The 15,450-nt window shown below is 38.9% G+C and overlaps 1 protein-coding gene across 8 annotated transcripts in view; it reads left to right on the top strand.

Annotated features, from left to right (window-relative positions):
• Positions 1–15,450, top strand: part of Spidr (scaffold protein involved in DNA repair) — a 209,266-nt gene that overhangs the window by 56,267 nt on the left and 137,549 nt on the right. For 6 of the 8 annotated variants that reach the window (XR_005287227.1, XM_038346408.1, XM_038346407.1 and 3 more), the window contains one exon: positions 11,801–12,020. Coding sequence is in view for 7 of the 8 variants with exons in the window: in XM_038346408.1 (XP_038202336.1) it covers positions 11,801–12,020 (220 nt within the window). In the remaining variant the exon portion in view is untranslated. The other 2 variants (XM_038346413.1, XM_038346412.1) reach the window with 2 other exon arrangements.

Raw genomic sequence — 15,450 nt, 5'->3', positions numbered from 1 at the left:
CTATCTATCTATCTATCTATCTATCATCTATCTATCTCAGTGCATGTCTCCAGTGTGTATTCAAAAGGGCTAGAGAATATATATATATATATATATATATATATCTCAAGTGTATTAATCTTGGTGAATTACTAGATTGTTCAGGCCAAAATGAAAATAAAAGACTTACAGGATTTACAGTTGTAGGTCTATTGGTGGAATGATTCTCTTTCATTCATGACGTCCTATGTGCATTGCCCAGCACTGCGTAAGTCAGGTGTGGTGGTGCACATTATAATCTCAGCACTCAGGAGATAGAGGCAGGAGAATAATAGTTGAAGGTCATCCTCAACTAGAGAGGAAATTTGAGGCCAGCCTGGGCTATGTAAGACCCTGTCTCAAGGAAGCAGGAGGTGAAATGATTCCTATGCTATACAAAAGAATGATTTCAAACTCTGTTCACATCCTAACTTACTTCACTTTTTCCTTTCTTTTATAGTACTTTTATTAGCCACAGGCATTAATTTTCAGAATAACATGCCCAGGATAATTTGAGTTCACATGCAGTGGATTCTGACCGTGTATTTCAAATGAATCAACAATCACAGTATCCACAAACAGATTTTTTTCTCTTACATTCCTTCCATCTCAGTTAACTAATAAAATGTTCTGTGAGCTTTTTAAAAATTTTTTAGAACAATCTTTTCTCATTTTGCATTCTTATCCCAGTTCACACTCCCTTCCTTCCTCCCGCTTCTCCACCTTCCCCCCATCCGAGCCCCTCCCCATCCACTTAGAGAGGGTAAGGCTTACCAAGTAGAGTCAAGAAAAAGTCTGACACATCACTTTGAAGCAGGACCAAGGCCCTCTCCCCTATGTCTAGGCTGAGCAAGGTATCCCTTCAAAAAGAATGGGTTCCAAAATGCCAGTTCAAGCACTAGGGATAAATCCTGGTCCCACTGCCAGTGGACCCACAGACTGCCTAAGCCACACAACTGTCACCCACAGTCATTGGGTCTAGTTTTGTCCTATGCTGGTTCCCTTGCTAGTACTCCAGAATCAGTGAGCTCTCACTGGCTCTGGTCAGCTGTTTCTATGGGTATCCCCATTATGGTCATGATGTCTTTGCTCATATTATCATTTCTCCCTCTCTTGGACTGGTCTCTGGAAGCTTGGGCTACTGCTTAGCTATGGATCTTTGCATCTGCTACCATCAGTTGCTGGATGAAGGTTCAATGATGACAATTAAGGTGGTCGTCAATCTGATTACCAGGGATGGTCAGTTCAGGTACTGTCTCCACTATTGCTGTGGGTCTTAGCTGGCAGCATTCTTGCAGATTCCTGAGGATTTCCCTAATGCCAGGTTTCTCGCTGACTTCATAATGGATCCCACAATCAAGATAACTCTTTCCTTGCTCTCCCTCTCTGTCATTCTCCCATCGCAGCCATCCCATTCCTTCATGTTCTCCTCTTCCCTCCCTTTTGACCTCCTCCTCGCCCTCCCATTTCCAATTTTCTCAGGAGATCTTTTCTAATTCCTCTTTCCAGGGGATCCATGTATGTCTTTCTTAGGGTTCTCCTTGTTACCTCGCTTCTCTGGGGTCATGGACTATAGGCTGGTTATCCTTTGCTTTATGTCTGATATCCACTTAAGAGTGAGTACATTATATTTGTCTTTCTGGGTCTGGGTTACCTCACTCAATGTAGTTTTCTCTAGTCCAGTCCATTTGCCTGCAAATTTCAAGATGTCATACCAAGCTGTTTTCATTACTATAGCTCTGTAGTAAAGCTTGAAGTCACAGATGGTGATGCCTCTGGAGGTTCCTTTATTGTCCAGGATTGTTTTAGCTATTCTGGGTTTTTTGTTTTTTTCATATGAAGTTGATTTTTGCTCTTTCAAGGTCTGTGGAGAACTGTGTTGGGATTTTGATGGGGATTGCTTTGAATATGTAGATTGCTTTTGGTAAGATTGCCATTTTTATTATGTTGCTCTTACCTATCTAAAAGCATGAGAGACCTCTTCATTTTCTGATGTCTTTTTCAGTTTCTTTCTTCAAAGACTTAAAGTTCTTTTCATATAGATCTTTTACTTATTTGGTTAGTATTATCCCAAGATATTTTTTGTTATTTGTGACAATACTAAAACTAAATACTAAAAACCCAGTGACAATAATTGGGGTTCAACCTGAAAATCAGAAAAGCAAAGCAGCCAAGCAACTAGAGAATTCTTGCCTCTACCAAGACTGGGCGAACACAAACTAAGCAGACAGAGCCTCATTCTCCTCCCATTTTATATTTCTTCTAGTGCTGGGATTAAAGGTGTGACTTCTTAGAACTGGGATTAAAGCTGTAGGCCACCACCATCTGGATTTGTTTCTGGTTGATTTGTTGAGTTCAAGGGTAGTCTTGAACTTACAGAAATCTATATGCCTTTTTTTCCCCTCAAATCCTGGATTTAAAGATATATGTCACCATTACTTGACATGTAGTGGCTTAACTTTGCCTCTGGTCTTCAGGCAAGATTTATTTACCAAAATACAAGTAACATACCACTATATGTGGCTATTGTGAGGGATGATGTTTCTCTGATTTCTTTCTCAGCCCTTTTATTTTTTGTATATAGGAAGGCTTCTCTTTTTTTTTCTTCATAGAAGGTATTTTATTCTCTGTTAGATAAAACAGTCTTTTAAAGGCTTGGGTTAGAATCTTTTGGATAAACAGTGAGTCTGATTTAAAGTTCATGTCAGTATCAGTCAGGGTTCTCTAGGGGAGCGCACTGTTAGAATGAACACATAGAAAGAAAGACTATTCAGTTGGCCTATACAATATGACCTGGGTACCCCAACAATGTCCGTTTTCACCCTGGAGAGGCAGAGAACTCAGTAGCTGCTCAGTCTAGGTGCCTGACTGTCTCAGCTGTCCCAGACGGGTACCAAAGACCTCAAGAATTTTTGGAGAGCTCCAGGTCTTGACTCTTGGAAGGCCAGAGAAGTTGGGTTCTGCTATCTCAGATTCCCTTATATTTTGGACATCAAAAGAAAGTTTGTAATGGATTAATTTAAAATGCTGCAGGATCTCCGGGCGGTGGCAGCAGGCCATGTGGTGGCAGGCAGCGGGCAATGGGCAGCAGGTCCCAAAATCAGTCAGTCCCAGGCAGGGACGCCATAGTTCCCATGCCGCAGGTCTCCGAAGGTGGCTGGTCCCAGGCAGCAAGCCATGCTGCGGGTGAGAGACAGAGGATAGGTACCTTATGCAGAGTGAGGTTGGATATTTATTTAGTGGGTTGTGGTAGGGAAGGGGGAGGGGGGGGAGAGAGAGAGAGAGAGAGAGAAAGGGAGAGACATATGCTGCCTCTTCAAGAGGGAGATGGAAAAGCTCATTTTATTTTTTTGAGTTGATCTTGAATCCTGCCACATTATAAAGGTGTTTATCAGTTGTAGGAGTTCCCTGGTAAGAGTTTTTGCGGTCACTTATGTATATTATCATATCATCTGCAAATAGCAGAAATTTACCTTCTTCCTTTCCAATTTGTATCCCCCTGATCTCCTTTTGTTGTATTATTGTTCTAGCTAGAACTTTGAGTACTATAGTTAATAGATATGGAGAGAGTAAACAGCCTTGTCTTGTTCCTGATTTTAGTGGAATCGCTTTGAGTTTCTCTCCATTTAATTTGATGCTGCTGTCAGCTTGCTGTATATTGCTTTTATTATGTTTAGATACATTTGTAGTATCCCTGATCTCTTCAAGTCCTTTATCATACAGGGGTGTTAAGATTTTGTCATAGGCCTTTTCAGTGTCTAGTGAGATGATAACATGGTTTTTTTCCTTCAGTTTATTTATATGTTGGATTATATTGACAGATTTTCATACATTGAACCATCCTTGCATCTCTGGGATGAAGCCCCACTTGATCATGGTGGATGATTTTTTTGTTGTGTTCTTAGATTCGGTTTGCCAGTATTCTAGTAAATATTTTTTACACCAATGTTCATGAGGGAGATTGGTCTGTAATTCTCTTTATTAGTTGCATCTTTGTGTGGTTTGGCTATCAGGGTAACTTTAGCCTCTTTAAAAGAGTTTGACAATGTTTTTTCTGTTTCTATTGTGTGGAACAATTTGAGGAGTATAGGTATTAAGCTCTTCTTTGAAATTCTGGTAGAATTCTGCACTGAAATCATCCAGTCCTGGACTTTTTTTTTTTTTTTTTTTTTTTTTTTTTTTTTTTTTTGGTTGGGAGACTTTTGATGTCTGCTTCTATTTCCTTTGGGGTTACAGGTCTGTTTAAATTGTTTATCTGGTCTTGATTCAGTTTTGGTATGTGGTTCCTCTCCAGAAAATTGTCCATTTCTTTTAGATTTTCTAGTTTTGTGGAATACAGATTTTTCAAAGTATGACCTAATGATTCTTTGGATTTCCTGGATTTCCTCAGTGTCTGTTGTTAATGTCCCGCTTTTCATTTTTGATGTTTTTTGTTTTTTTTTTTTAATTTGGATGTTCTCTCTCTGCCTTTTGGTTAGTTTGCATATTGGTTTTTCTGTCTTGTTGATTTTCTGGAAGAGCCAACTCTGTTTCATTGATTCTTTATTTTGCTTTCTTTGTTTCTGTTTTACTGATTTCAGCCCTCAATTTCCTGCTGTCCGGTCCTTCTGGGTGAGTCAGTTTCTTTTTGTTCTAGAGCTTTCAGATGTGCTGTTAATTCTCTCATTGAGATTTCTCCATTTTTTTTTAAATGTAGCCACTTTACTGTGAACTTTGCTCTTAGCACTGCTTTCATAGTGTCCTATAGGTTTGGGTATATTATGCTTTCCTTTTTGTGGAATTCTAGGAAATATTTAATTTCTTTATTTGTTCCTTGAGCCAGGCCTGATTCAGTTGAGCATTGTTCATTTTCTATGAGTTTGTAGACCTTCTGCAATTAGTGTTGTTGTTGAATTCTAACTTTAAGCCATGGTGATCTGATAAGATACAGGAGGTTATTCCTTTTTTTTGTATCTGTTGAGGTTTACTTTGTGACCAAGTATGTGGTCAATTTTAGGGAAGGTTTCATGAAGTGCTGAGAAGAAGGTATATTCTTTGGTGTTGGGTGAAATGTTCTGTAGATGTCTGTTAATTCAATTTGAATTATGACATTTTAGTTCTCTTATTTCTCTGTTAAGTTTCTGTCTGGCAGACCTGTCCATTGGTAAGAGTGGGGTGTTGTAATCTTATTCTATTACTGTATGGGGTTTGATGTGTGATTTAAGCTTTAGTAATGTTACTTTTACATATGTAGGTGCTCTTGTATTTGGGGCAAAAATGTTCAGATTTGAGATTTCATCATGATGGATTTTTCCTGTATTGAGTATGAAGTGTCCTTTTCCATCTCTTCTGATTTATTTAATTTGCAGTCTATTTTGTTAGATATTAGGATAGCTACACCCGTTTCTTAGGTCCATTTAATTGGAAAATCTTTCCCGAACTCTTTATACTGAGGTAATGTCTTTTTTTGAGGTTGAGGTGTGTTTCTTGTATACAGAAGGATGGATCCTGTTTTTCATATCCATTCTGTTAGTTTATGTCTTTTTACAAGTAAATTGAGTCCATTGATATTAAGAAATATTAATGACCAGTGATTGTTTATTCCTGTTATTTTTCAGTGATAGTGTCTGTGTGTTTTCTTTCTTTGTGGTTTGCTGGTGTGAGGTATGAGGTTATTTATGACTATGTTTTTGTGGGTGCAGCTGACTTCCTTGGGTTGGAGTTTTCCTTTTATTACTTTGTGTAAGGCTGGATTTGTTGATAGACATTGTTTAAATCTGGTTTTGCTATGGAATATCTTGTTTTCTCTGTCTGTGGTGATTGAAAGTTTTGCTGGGTATCTAGTCTGGGCTTGTACCCATGGTCTCTCCGTGTCTGCTGTGCATCTGTCCAGGACCTTCTGACTTTCAGTGTTTCCATTGAGAAATCGGTTGCAATTTTGATGGGTCTATCTTTATATGTTACTTGGCCTTTTTCCTTTGCAGTTCTTAATATTCTTTCTTTATTCTGTATGTTTTCTTATTTATGTATTTCTATATGATGAGAGTTCTTTTTTTTCTGGTCTAGTCTGTTTGGTGTTCTGTTAACTTCTTGTATCTTCATAGGCACGTCCTCCTTTAGTTTGGGATAGTTTTCTTCTATGATTTTGTTGAATATATTCTCTATGCCTTTATTCTAAACTTTTTCTTCTATCTCTTTTCTTAGATTTGGTCTTTTCATGGTGTCCCTGATTCCTGGATGTTTTGTGCTATGGATTTGTTGTATTTAACATTTTCTTTGACTGATGAATCTATTTTCTTTATCATCCTGTCTTCCATCTTTTGAAATCTTGATTATGCTGCATCTGTAGTTCCTGTTCATTTACCCAGATTTTCCATTTACAGAATTCCCTTGGTTTGTATTTTCTTTATTGACTCTATTACAATTTTCAAGTCTTGAAATATTTGAACTGTTTGCTTCACCTGTTTGTTTTTTCTTGATTTTCTTGGCTTTAAGAGATTTATTGATTTCTTCCAATTTTCTGTTTATGTTTTCCCCCATTTCTTTAAGAGAAATTTGTATTTCCTCTTTACGGGTCTCTATCTTCTTCAGAAAGTTATATTTAAGGTCATTTTCTTCTGCTTGTTCTGGGTTTGGATTTTTAGGTCCTCCTGTTTGTAGTGATGGAGGGGGCAGGCCTGCATTTCGTCCTGCCCGGCTTCCGCACTGCTAGCTTTACACCCCAAATAACAACACACAAATTGTATTAATTTAAACACTGCCTGGCCCATTAGTTCCAGCCTCTTATTGGCTAATTCTCATATCTTGATTAACCCATTTCTATTAACGTGTGTAGTACGATGAGGTGGTGGCTTACCGGGAAGATTCCAACCTACATCCATCTTTGGCCAGAGCTTCATGGCAACTGCCTCACTGCTTTCTACCCAGCATCCTGTTCTGTTTACTCTTCCTACCTGAGTTCGCCCTATCAACTAGGCCAAGGCAGTTTCTTTATTAACCAATGAAAGTAACACATAGACAGATGACCCACCTACATCACCTGTTTTAGATTCTGGTGGTACCATATTGCTCTTTATGTTGTTGAATGTGTTCTTACACTGCAGTCTGCCCATCTCTTCCTCCAGTGGGTGCATTTGGGGCTTGTGCTTCTCAGGATCTCTCTCCAAAGGTAGTTGCTCTTTCTCCAGGTGCAGGCAGATCTGCTGATATGATTCTTGGACTCCTTCAGGTGTAGGTAGGGCTTGGGGCAGTCTGGACCAAGGCTCTGGTAGGCTCAGATGCTGTGGGGAAATTGTGTGTGTGTATGGATGCTGGTCTGGAGTCTCTGGGGTTTGGTGGGTCAGGTTGTGTCACAGGGTGTGTCTCCTGGGGCTCGGGCCTAGAGAGCAGAGCCCTTCAACTGGGAACTGAGACAGTCACCTGTCTAGGGGCAGTCTGGGCCAAGGCTGTGGAGGGCACAGATGCGGTACGAATTTTTGCCAGTATTGGGAGGCTTACTCCAGGGTCTCTGAGGTTTGGTGGGTTGGGGTGCGATGAACCTCCTAGGGCTAGGGTGCAGAGAACAGAGGTCTCCAACTAGTAACCCAGACATTTCCCTCTCCAGGGACAGTCTCAGTAAGCTTTTTCTAGGGAAAGGCAAACCAACTTCTATTCATGGTAGACCAAAGTAATGATTCTATCAAAGTTTGACCTAGCAAATATTGAGTTTTAGGGTTGCTTAAAGGAGTATGATGATGGGTGGTGTACAGGATCATGAATAACCCAAGGGCAAGTGCGTCACAAAAGCCTACCCCAGCTGAGTGACAACTAATTGAAGATACAGTGCTCTGGCTGCACGACAGGTCCAAGTCTCCTGGATGCAAAGGTGTCAGAGAGTGTTCTCTCCCTGGAATTATTTACTACTTTTAGAACGTTTGAGAGGGACCTTGTGGATTTTGTTAATTTCATGAACTTCCTGCACTTGAAGGTTGCTTACTTCTTCTGCCACTTCTGAAGCCTCATAATCCTGTTCCCTCTAATAATAAATTGCAACACAATAACTCCATCCCTTCCTCCAGCTCTTAGGTTCTTTCTCCTCTTCTGTGATGATTTAAGCATTGGAGAGAGTGATCGAGAGAGTTTCACCAATGATCATGAATTTTTCAAATACTCTTAATCTACAAAAGGAAGTTTTTGTTCATTAATAATTCTTTGGGTGCAACTATGTTTAGAAACCACTTGATGCTCATAACATTCATTCAACAAAACAGTAGCATTTCCTTCCTCACTAGGTCCTCTGATGTCCCCCCATCTACAGCCTTTCTCCTCCTGTGGGATAGGCCTTAAATTAGGTTTGAAAGCTGATTGTTGTACTCAGAGTAATCATGACATTATTGTACCTGTAGGCACATCCTGCCTGGCATTTTGGTGATACAGCATACTTTTTTTCTAACTCTTTGATTGTTTCTGCTATTTTTATTACAGCCCCTAGGCAGTCATATTTTTTTTTTTTTGATATCACAGCTTTACTTAAGGTAGCAACTTTACAAAGGTTGAATTTCTTCCATCCTGTTTTTGTAGTTCTTATAGATTGAATAGGAAAACCAATTTGAGCTGGGCAATGGTGGCTCATGGTTTTAATGCCGGCCCTTGGGAAGCAGGGACAAGCATATCTGTGAAATTGAGGCTAGGCTGGTCTACAGAGTGAGTTCCAGGACTGCCAGCGCTGTTGCACAGAGATACTCTGTCTTGAAAAAAGAAAACTGACTTGAAAATGCTTTGAAAGGCTAATGCTTTAATTACTGCACATGTGCTGGACTAGGCATTGCACCATGTATTTACTGTGATCCTAATCCTCAGTGCTTTCAGAGGTAGCTAATACTATATGTATATTAGCTATTACCATTAGAGAAACACAATCAGGTGTTTGTATTTCTTAATTTGATCATTAAAAATATTTTTATTTATACTTTAAAATGTTCACACAGTGTATTTGGATCATAATCACTCTCAGCTTCTTTTCCTAACTTTTTCCAGGTTGAGCCTCACTTCCTTATCCCCCCCAATTTCATGTTCTCTGTTTTTTTTTAAAATTCTTTATGTTTTATAATAGTTCATGACTACAATTTGTGCTGCCCATATTGTCCCGGAGTGGTGCCTTTCACTGGAGCATGGTCAGCCAACCAGGAGCATATCTTTAAAGCAAACCAACTCTTTCTCCCCCAGAAGCCATCAGCTCTCCATAGTTTTCAAGAACTCATTCCCACTCCATGCCACAGTGCTGACTCGCCTTTCTTCCTGCAGGTCTTGTGCAGCTCACCAAAGCTGCTGCGTTCATAAGTACAGCAGCCCTGTCATATTGAGAAGACAGTTTCCTCAGCTCCTCCTCAGCCTGTGGCTGTTAAAATCTCTCTAGTACAGCTAAGTAATTGTTTCTGGCAGTTACTCAATCTGTTTCCTGGATGATGTGATATTTTGATTAAATGCTCCAACATTTTTGGAAAATATTGCCCTAGCAGCATAGAAATGACCTTTTTTTGAACTATTCATCAGATTGCAAAACAGTATTCTTTTTAAAATGAGTGTCTCTGGTAATTATATCTCTTGGGCTCAAATTTGGAGCTTGCCTCCAGCAGATAATTTGACAGACCTTATCCCGAGGTTTTTCTCTCCCAGGTAAGTGGAATTGCGACTGCTTTGTTTTATTCCACAAAGGCATTGTTTTTTTGTGTCTCCTAGAACTTCTGGTGGTACTCTGCCCAGAGGACAAGACTGCTGTCCCTTCTCTCCAGCTGTGGTGTTCAGGGCATGATAACAGTTAATAGAAAATAACTTGTTTATCCCTCAAGGTGCTGTGGATATTGAGAAGGCGTTATCTTATTTGGAATATTGTTAGTACTTACTAAATGCTTCAAAAAATGAATAGTCGGTAATAGTGTGGTTCATCCTATGTTTTTAAGTGTATTTTAATAATGGAATCATAGGTGTTTGTGCTCTAATCTTATTTGTGTGTTTCTATAATTGTTTTCCTTTTATGAATTTCTATAAATTCTAAAGTAACCACAGAGTGTCTGTTACTTTTTGCTACTTGATAGGTAGTTCTTCATATCTAGTGTGATGCACAGCAAATATTGTAGCTACAAGACCAGAAAAACTTTTCTTTCTTCCTGTCTTTCTAAAAAGATACAGGCTGTATTTCAGTAAACACAGCAATCAGTTCTCTGCTCAATCACCAGCATGGGTCCCTCCCTCCCTCCCTCCCTCCCTCCCTCCCTCCCTCCCTCCCTCCCTCCCTCCCTCCCTCCCTCTTTTTCAAGACAGGGTTTCTCTGTAGACCACTTTTCTTTTTGCTTCTAAAACCCCTAATTTTCTAGGTACTGCTTGGCTGCATTACCCTAGAGAAATATGCAAACTAAAATGACTTTCATTGATCCTAGCTTGCTCTTCTGTTCTCCGTTGAAGAACAACTACTTTTCATTAAAGACACACGTGCTGTGCCAGAGTCACGTGCTTGCTCTTTTGTCAATGCTGTCTTAGAAGTTTGTCTTTACACCTCCATTTCTCCTCACATCATGCCCAGCAGGAACTTGACATTGCACATGCTCACATCCTTCCCTCACTCTGTTTCCTTCCTATCCTCAATGACACAGGTACAGACCATGAGAAGCAGTCATCCTGAACAGTGCCCTGACAAGTTTGTGGGCTAGCTCAGTGTGCAAATCTGTACTCTAGCACTTAGTCAGGAGAATGGGTGGAGAGCTTGAGGAAAAGAAAAGAAAGTCATGAAGCAAAAGAGAGGAAGAATTGGAAACGGAAATGAAACGATATATGACTTAAAACTTGGCCTTTGATCTTTTTGCTGTTGATCCGCAGTGTTTGAAAGGCTGATGATACTAAGTGTTATTTGCAGCTCTATTTTCCTTATTCCTGCATAGCTAATTTTGTATTTTAAAAATTAAACACTAACGGAAAAAGATAAAATATATTCATTGCCTGCAACTAATAGCACATGTTAATCTTTTGCCTTTATGTGTTTAGTGTGTATTTTATAGCAAAGATTTGAAAACCCCAGCTCTCCTCTGAGTCACAGCAGTTTTGTCTCTCCTAGGAGACACCACCTACCTGTCTTTGTATGCCCCCTGCTGTGTTTCCTGTTTCTTCTAGCTAGTTGGCTTTCTTCCCCTTCCCATTTTGTTCCCTGTAATACCCAGATTAGCTTTTAATTTAGGATTTTCTTGATTTAGTCTTTCTAGTAGCTAGGATTATAGATGACATCTTCCACACCCAACATGAGGATTTTGCAAAGATTTTGACTTTTATTAGTAATATTTTGCGTGTCCCACCTCACTCCAGCCACTTGATCTTATGAGGTGAACCACACTCATGCTAGGCAAATGTTCTGTAACTGAGCTAACACTCCCAGTTCTTTGTGCTTTTACATTGGTACAACATGTGTGTCCTTAACTATTATTGCATTGGTTCCCCTTTGTTTATCCTCTAATTCTTTTAGATCATGACTGGAGCAATTGACATTATCTGTTTCATAGATGAGAAATTGAAATCTATGTAATTTGGCCAATTCTATAAGAGGGGCACTCCTGGAATCCAGATTAAATTCTACCCTTTTAAATCCATACCTCCAGCACCCAGCAGTCCGTGAACATTCCTTTGCTATCACTGGTACATAATAGTTTCTGACAGAAGCAGAGAAGCAGTTAATGTGTAGGATGTTTCTAAATGTGTGTTTTTTTCTTTTCTTTCTTTTTTTCCTCTTTCTTTTATATTTTTTTCTTTTCTTTTCTTTTTTGGTCTCTTCTGCTTCTAGGCAGAAAGTCTGGTGTCTTAACTGTGAAAATTCTGGAACTACATGAGGAATGCACCATGCAGGTTGCAGTGTGTGAGCAGTTGGCAGGGTCACCAACCCCCAGCCCTCCCCGGGAAACAGCTCCAGGACTGGGAGCCTGTCTGAAGGTTCTTTTTACCAGAGAAACTGCAGACCACCTAAGGGGGCGTCCCCAGGACATCATCTACATCTTCCCTCCTTGGTGAGTACAGCAAGCTGAGTCCAGCCGTCAGCTGTGCATTTGCCTCATAAGCGGAAGACATTTTTACCAGGAAAAGTTCTGTGACTTTGTTAGAAAAATGCCAAGGGAGGAAAGCCAGGATGTGACTTCTATCTTATGTGACAGGATTGTGACCACTTGGAATCAGATTTTATAATTTGGATTTAGGGAGTAGGAAAAACAACCACTTGAGGATTTTTGTTCATGAAGTGTGTTGTATGATCTACAATCTGGCCGTTTTTGTTCTTATTCTTTCTGGGAAATAGGTGTCGTAGGCGATCTTATGTGACAGTAGGGTAATATGTATTACTTTATTCTTTTCTTGATGTCATTTAAGAGGGAAATATAAAAAGAACAGATTAATGCATAATATAGTTTGAGCTCCAGGAGAATAAATAATCATTCCTAGACCAAAATTTATAGCAGTTCTAATATTTGCTTTCTTTAGCTTAGGAGAATAGTTTTTACTATCAAAAACTATTACTTTTGGTAAATACTAACTATTAAATTTATTGGTAGAAGGTTAAAAACTTTGGATCTCTTACATATATTTGTAGTCTTTGTTTTCTTACGCCTTTATATGGTTTTGTTGTCAGAGTGATACTGGATCCATACAGTTTGTGAGTGATCCCTCCCTCCCTCCCTCCCTCCCTCCCTCCCTCCCTCCCTCCCTCCCTCCCTCCCTCCCTTCCTCCCTCCCTCCCTCCCTTGCATTTAAGAAGAATTGGTTCTGGTTCTTTGAGCATCTGGTAGAATTCTGAATCCATCTCAGCCTGTGCTCTTTTTTTCCAGTTAGCAGGGTTTTGATACTGTTCTAATCTTTTTTATGTGTCTGCTTAGGTTCATCTCTTTATTTATAATATAGGTAGTTAGAAGAATCAAGAAATTAAGTCAATTCTTTTTGATTTTCCTATTTAATGGAGTTCAGGTTTCCAAAGTGTTCCCTGCTGTGGGATAATGCTCTTGTTCACTGTAAAGATTTGTCAATCATATTGGTTTAATGAAACATTGATTGACCAGTAGTCAGGCATGAACTATATAGGTGGGGTGACCAGACTAGGAGAATTCTGGAAAGAGGAAAGGCAAAGACACAGTTGCAAACCACAAGCCAGATGCAGAGGTAGCAAGATGAGAATGTCTTACTGAGGAAAGGTTCCAAGCCATGTGGCTAAACATAGATAAGTATTTTGGATTGATTTAAGTGTAAGAGCTAATTGATAATAAGCCTGAGCTACTGGTTGAGCACTTACAATTAGTATAAGCCTCTGTGTGGTAAGCAACTGCCCAGTATTTGGAACTGAGCAGCTCCGAGACAGGACACTTCCATCTACAGTTCCCTTAAAATATTCTTTATCTTTCATTTTAAAAAGCTCCCAGCCAAGTATAGTGGTACATGCCTTTAATTCTATCACTCAGGAAGCTCCACTCATGCACATATGGACAGCACTAGTTAAATTTAGAAGGTTATGAAAAAAAAAAGACTTGAATTAGGATAGGGACTTAGTGGTGATATGTCTGCAAGGGATATGTGGGTGAAAGGTAGATATGATCAAAATATATTGTGTGCATATATAAATATGAAATTCTCAAAAGAATGAATTTTTTTAAGTTAAAAAGTGTTATTTGTGTTGTTGAACTTGAATTTTGACTTAAGATTAGGAAGGAATTTCCAGCAATGTTTTAAGTGATCTTAAATATATTTCTGAATTATGTATTTGTGCAAAGTTGTATTCTCAGCATTGATAATTCTTTTATATTTATTTGTGCATATTTGCATGTGCACATGTATGCACACTCATGCATGCATGTCATACGATGTTTGTGTATGTATGTATTCCTTTTACCACATGGATTCCATGTATTGAAATCAAATTATCAAGTTTTGTAGCAAGCATCCTTACCCACTGAGCTATCTCATAGGCTGGGTTATTAGCAATAACAAAATCAAAGTATCAATCAGCTCGGCAAAATTTTGAAGATGCTCTTTATCCTGTAGTATCATATATTTATTCAGTCAAGATTTAGTTCTTCATGTGAAAATAAACACACCTATCTCATTAGCAGCAACTGAGCTTTTTTCTTCAATAAAACTAAAATGGCATCCTAAGAATTGTTTTAAAAATAGATTTCTTTGATTATAGCAGATGTTTGAATTATATAGTTACTTATATACTTGGAGCGTATAAAGGTTTTTCTGATGACAAACAGTCATTAAAGGAAAAAGCTGGAGGTGCTCTAATCCATTTGCAAAATCTGTTTACTTTATTGAGGCTGTAATTTCCTGGTAAATCTGATGCAGCAATGCAAGTAATTGTCAGAGATTTAAGGCAGTTTTGATACAGAACTGAAGACCAATGAAGAACTTTATGACTTGAACAATAATTTTGTGGTGAAGTATTAAACATTATTAAAATTATTAAAATAATTAATTAATTAAAATGAAATCCTTCATATCTATTATAGCTTTCCAGTTGGTCCTTAGTGTTATCACCATGGTAAGCATGGGGAAAACAAAGATCTTTTAACTGCTTAATTTTATTTATTTATTTTGCTGTATGCCTATGGTGTTCTGGTTTAGGGTATCATTTCTCTGAGTCCTGGCTTCCAACAAAGACAACCAGAATGTGCTGCCTACAACACTGCTTTCTAGTGCTGCCTTCAAGAAGGACATGACACTGAATACAGGTGGCCCCTTAGATTAATTAATATATGTGAACAAAATACAATGTTTCATTATTTTAATATAGATTTATTGTTGCTTAAATGGTTTTGGAAACAATGTGATCTGTCATGTAGTGCCTCATTTGTTCTAGCTGAAACAAATGTTTTCCTAATTTCTCTAACTTTTTAAACATAAAGATAATAACCTTATAGGGCCAAAGGGACAGAATAGAGATGGCCTTTGACTGTGGTTAATCTTAGAATAACAGAGACATACTGTGAACCCTGAGGGGTATGCAGGTGGTCCGTATGTGAGAATGGTCCTTTCTTCCTAGAGTGCTCTGTCATAACCTGTGATGGTTTGAAAAAATTGGCCCCCATAGTGAGTGACACTTTTAGGAGGTGTGGCCTTGTTGGAGGAAGTGTGTCACTGTGGTGGGACTTTGAGTTTTCCTATGCTCAAGCCATGCTCAGTATGACACACAGTTCACTTCCTGTTGCTTGTAGATCAAGATGTATAACTCTCAGCTCCTCCAGCACCATGTCTGCCTGCGCACTACCATGTCCCACCATGAAGGTTATAATGAACTAAACTTCTGAAACTGTAAGCCAGCCCAAATTAATTGTTTTCCTTTATAAGAGTTCCGTGGTCATGGAGTCTTTTCACAGCAGTAGAAACCCTTACTGAGACACAGCCTATTCTGCCTAGATACTCAGTCCTCATGGTCCCTTTGTGTTTTCTTCGCTATCT

Source organism: Arvicola amphibius, chromosome 10 (assembly GCF_903992535.2).
Source record: "Arvicola amphibius chromosome 10, mArvAmp1.2, whole genome shotgun sequence".
Taxonomy (NCBI): Eukaryota; Metazoa; Chordata; class Mammalia; order Rodentia; family Cricetidae; genus Arvicola; species Arvicola amphibius.
This window is presented reverse-complemented; position numbering and strand designations above follow the sequence as displayed.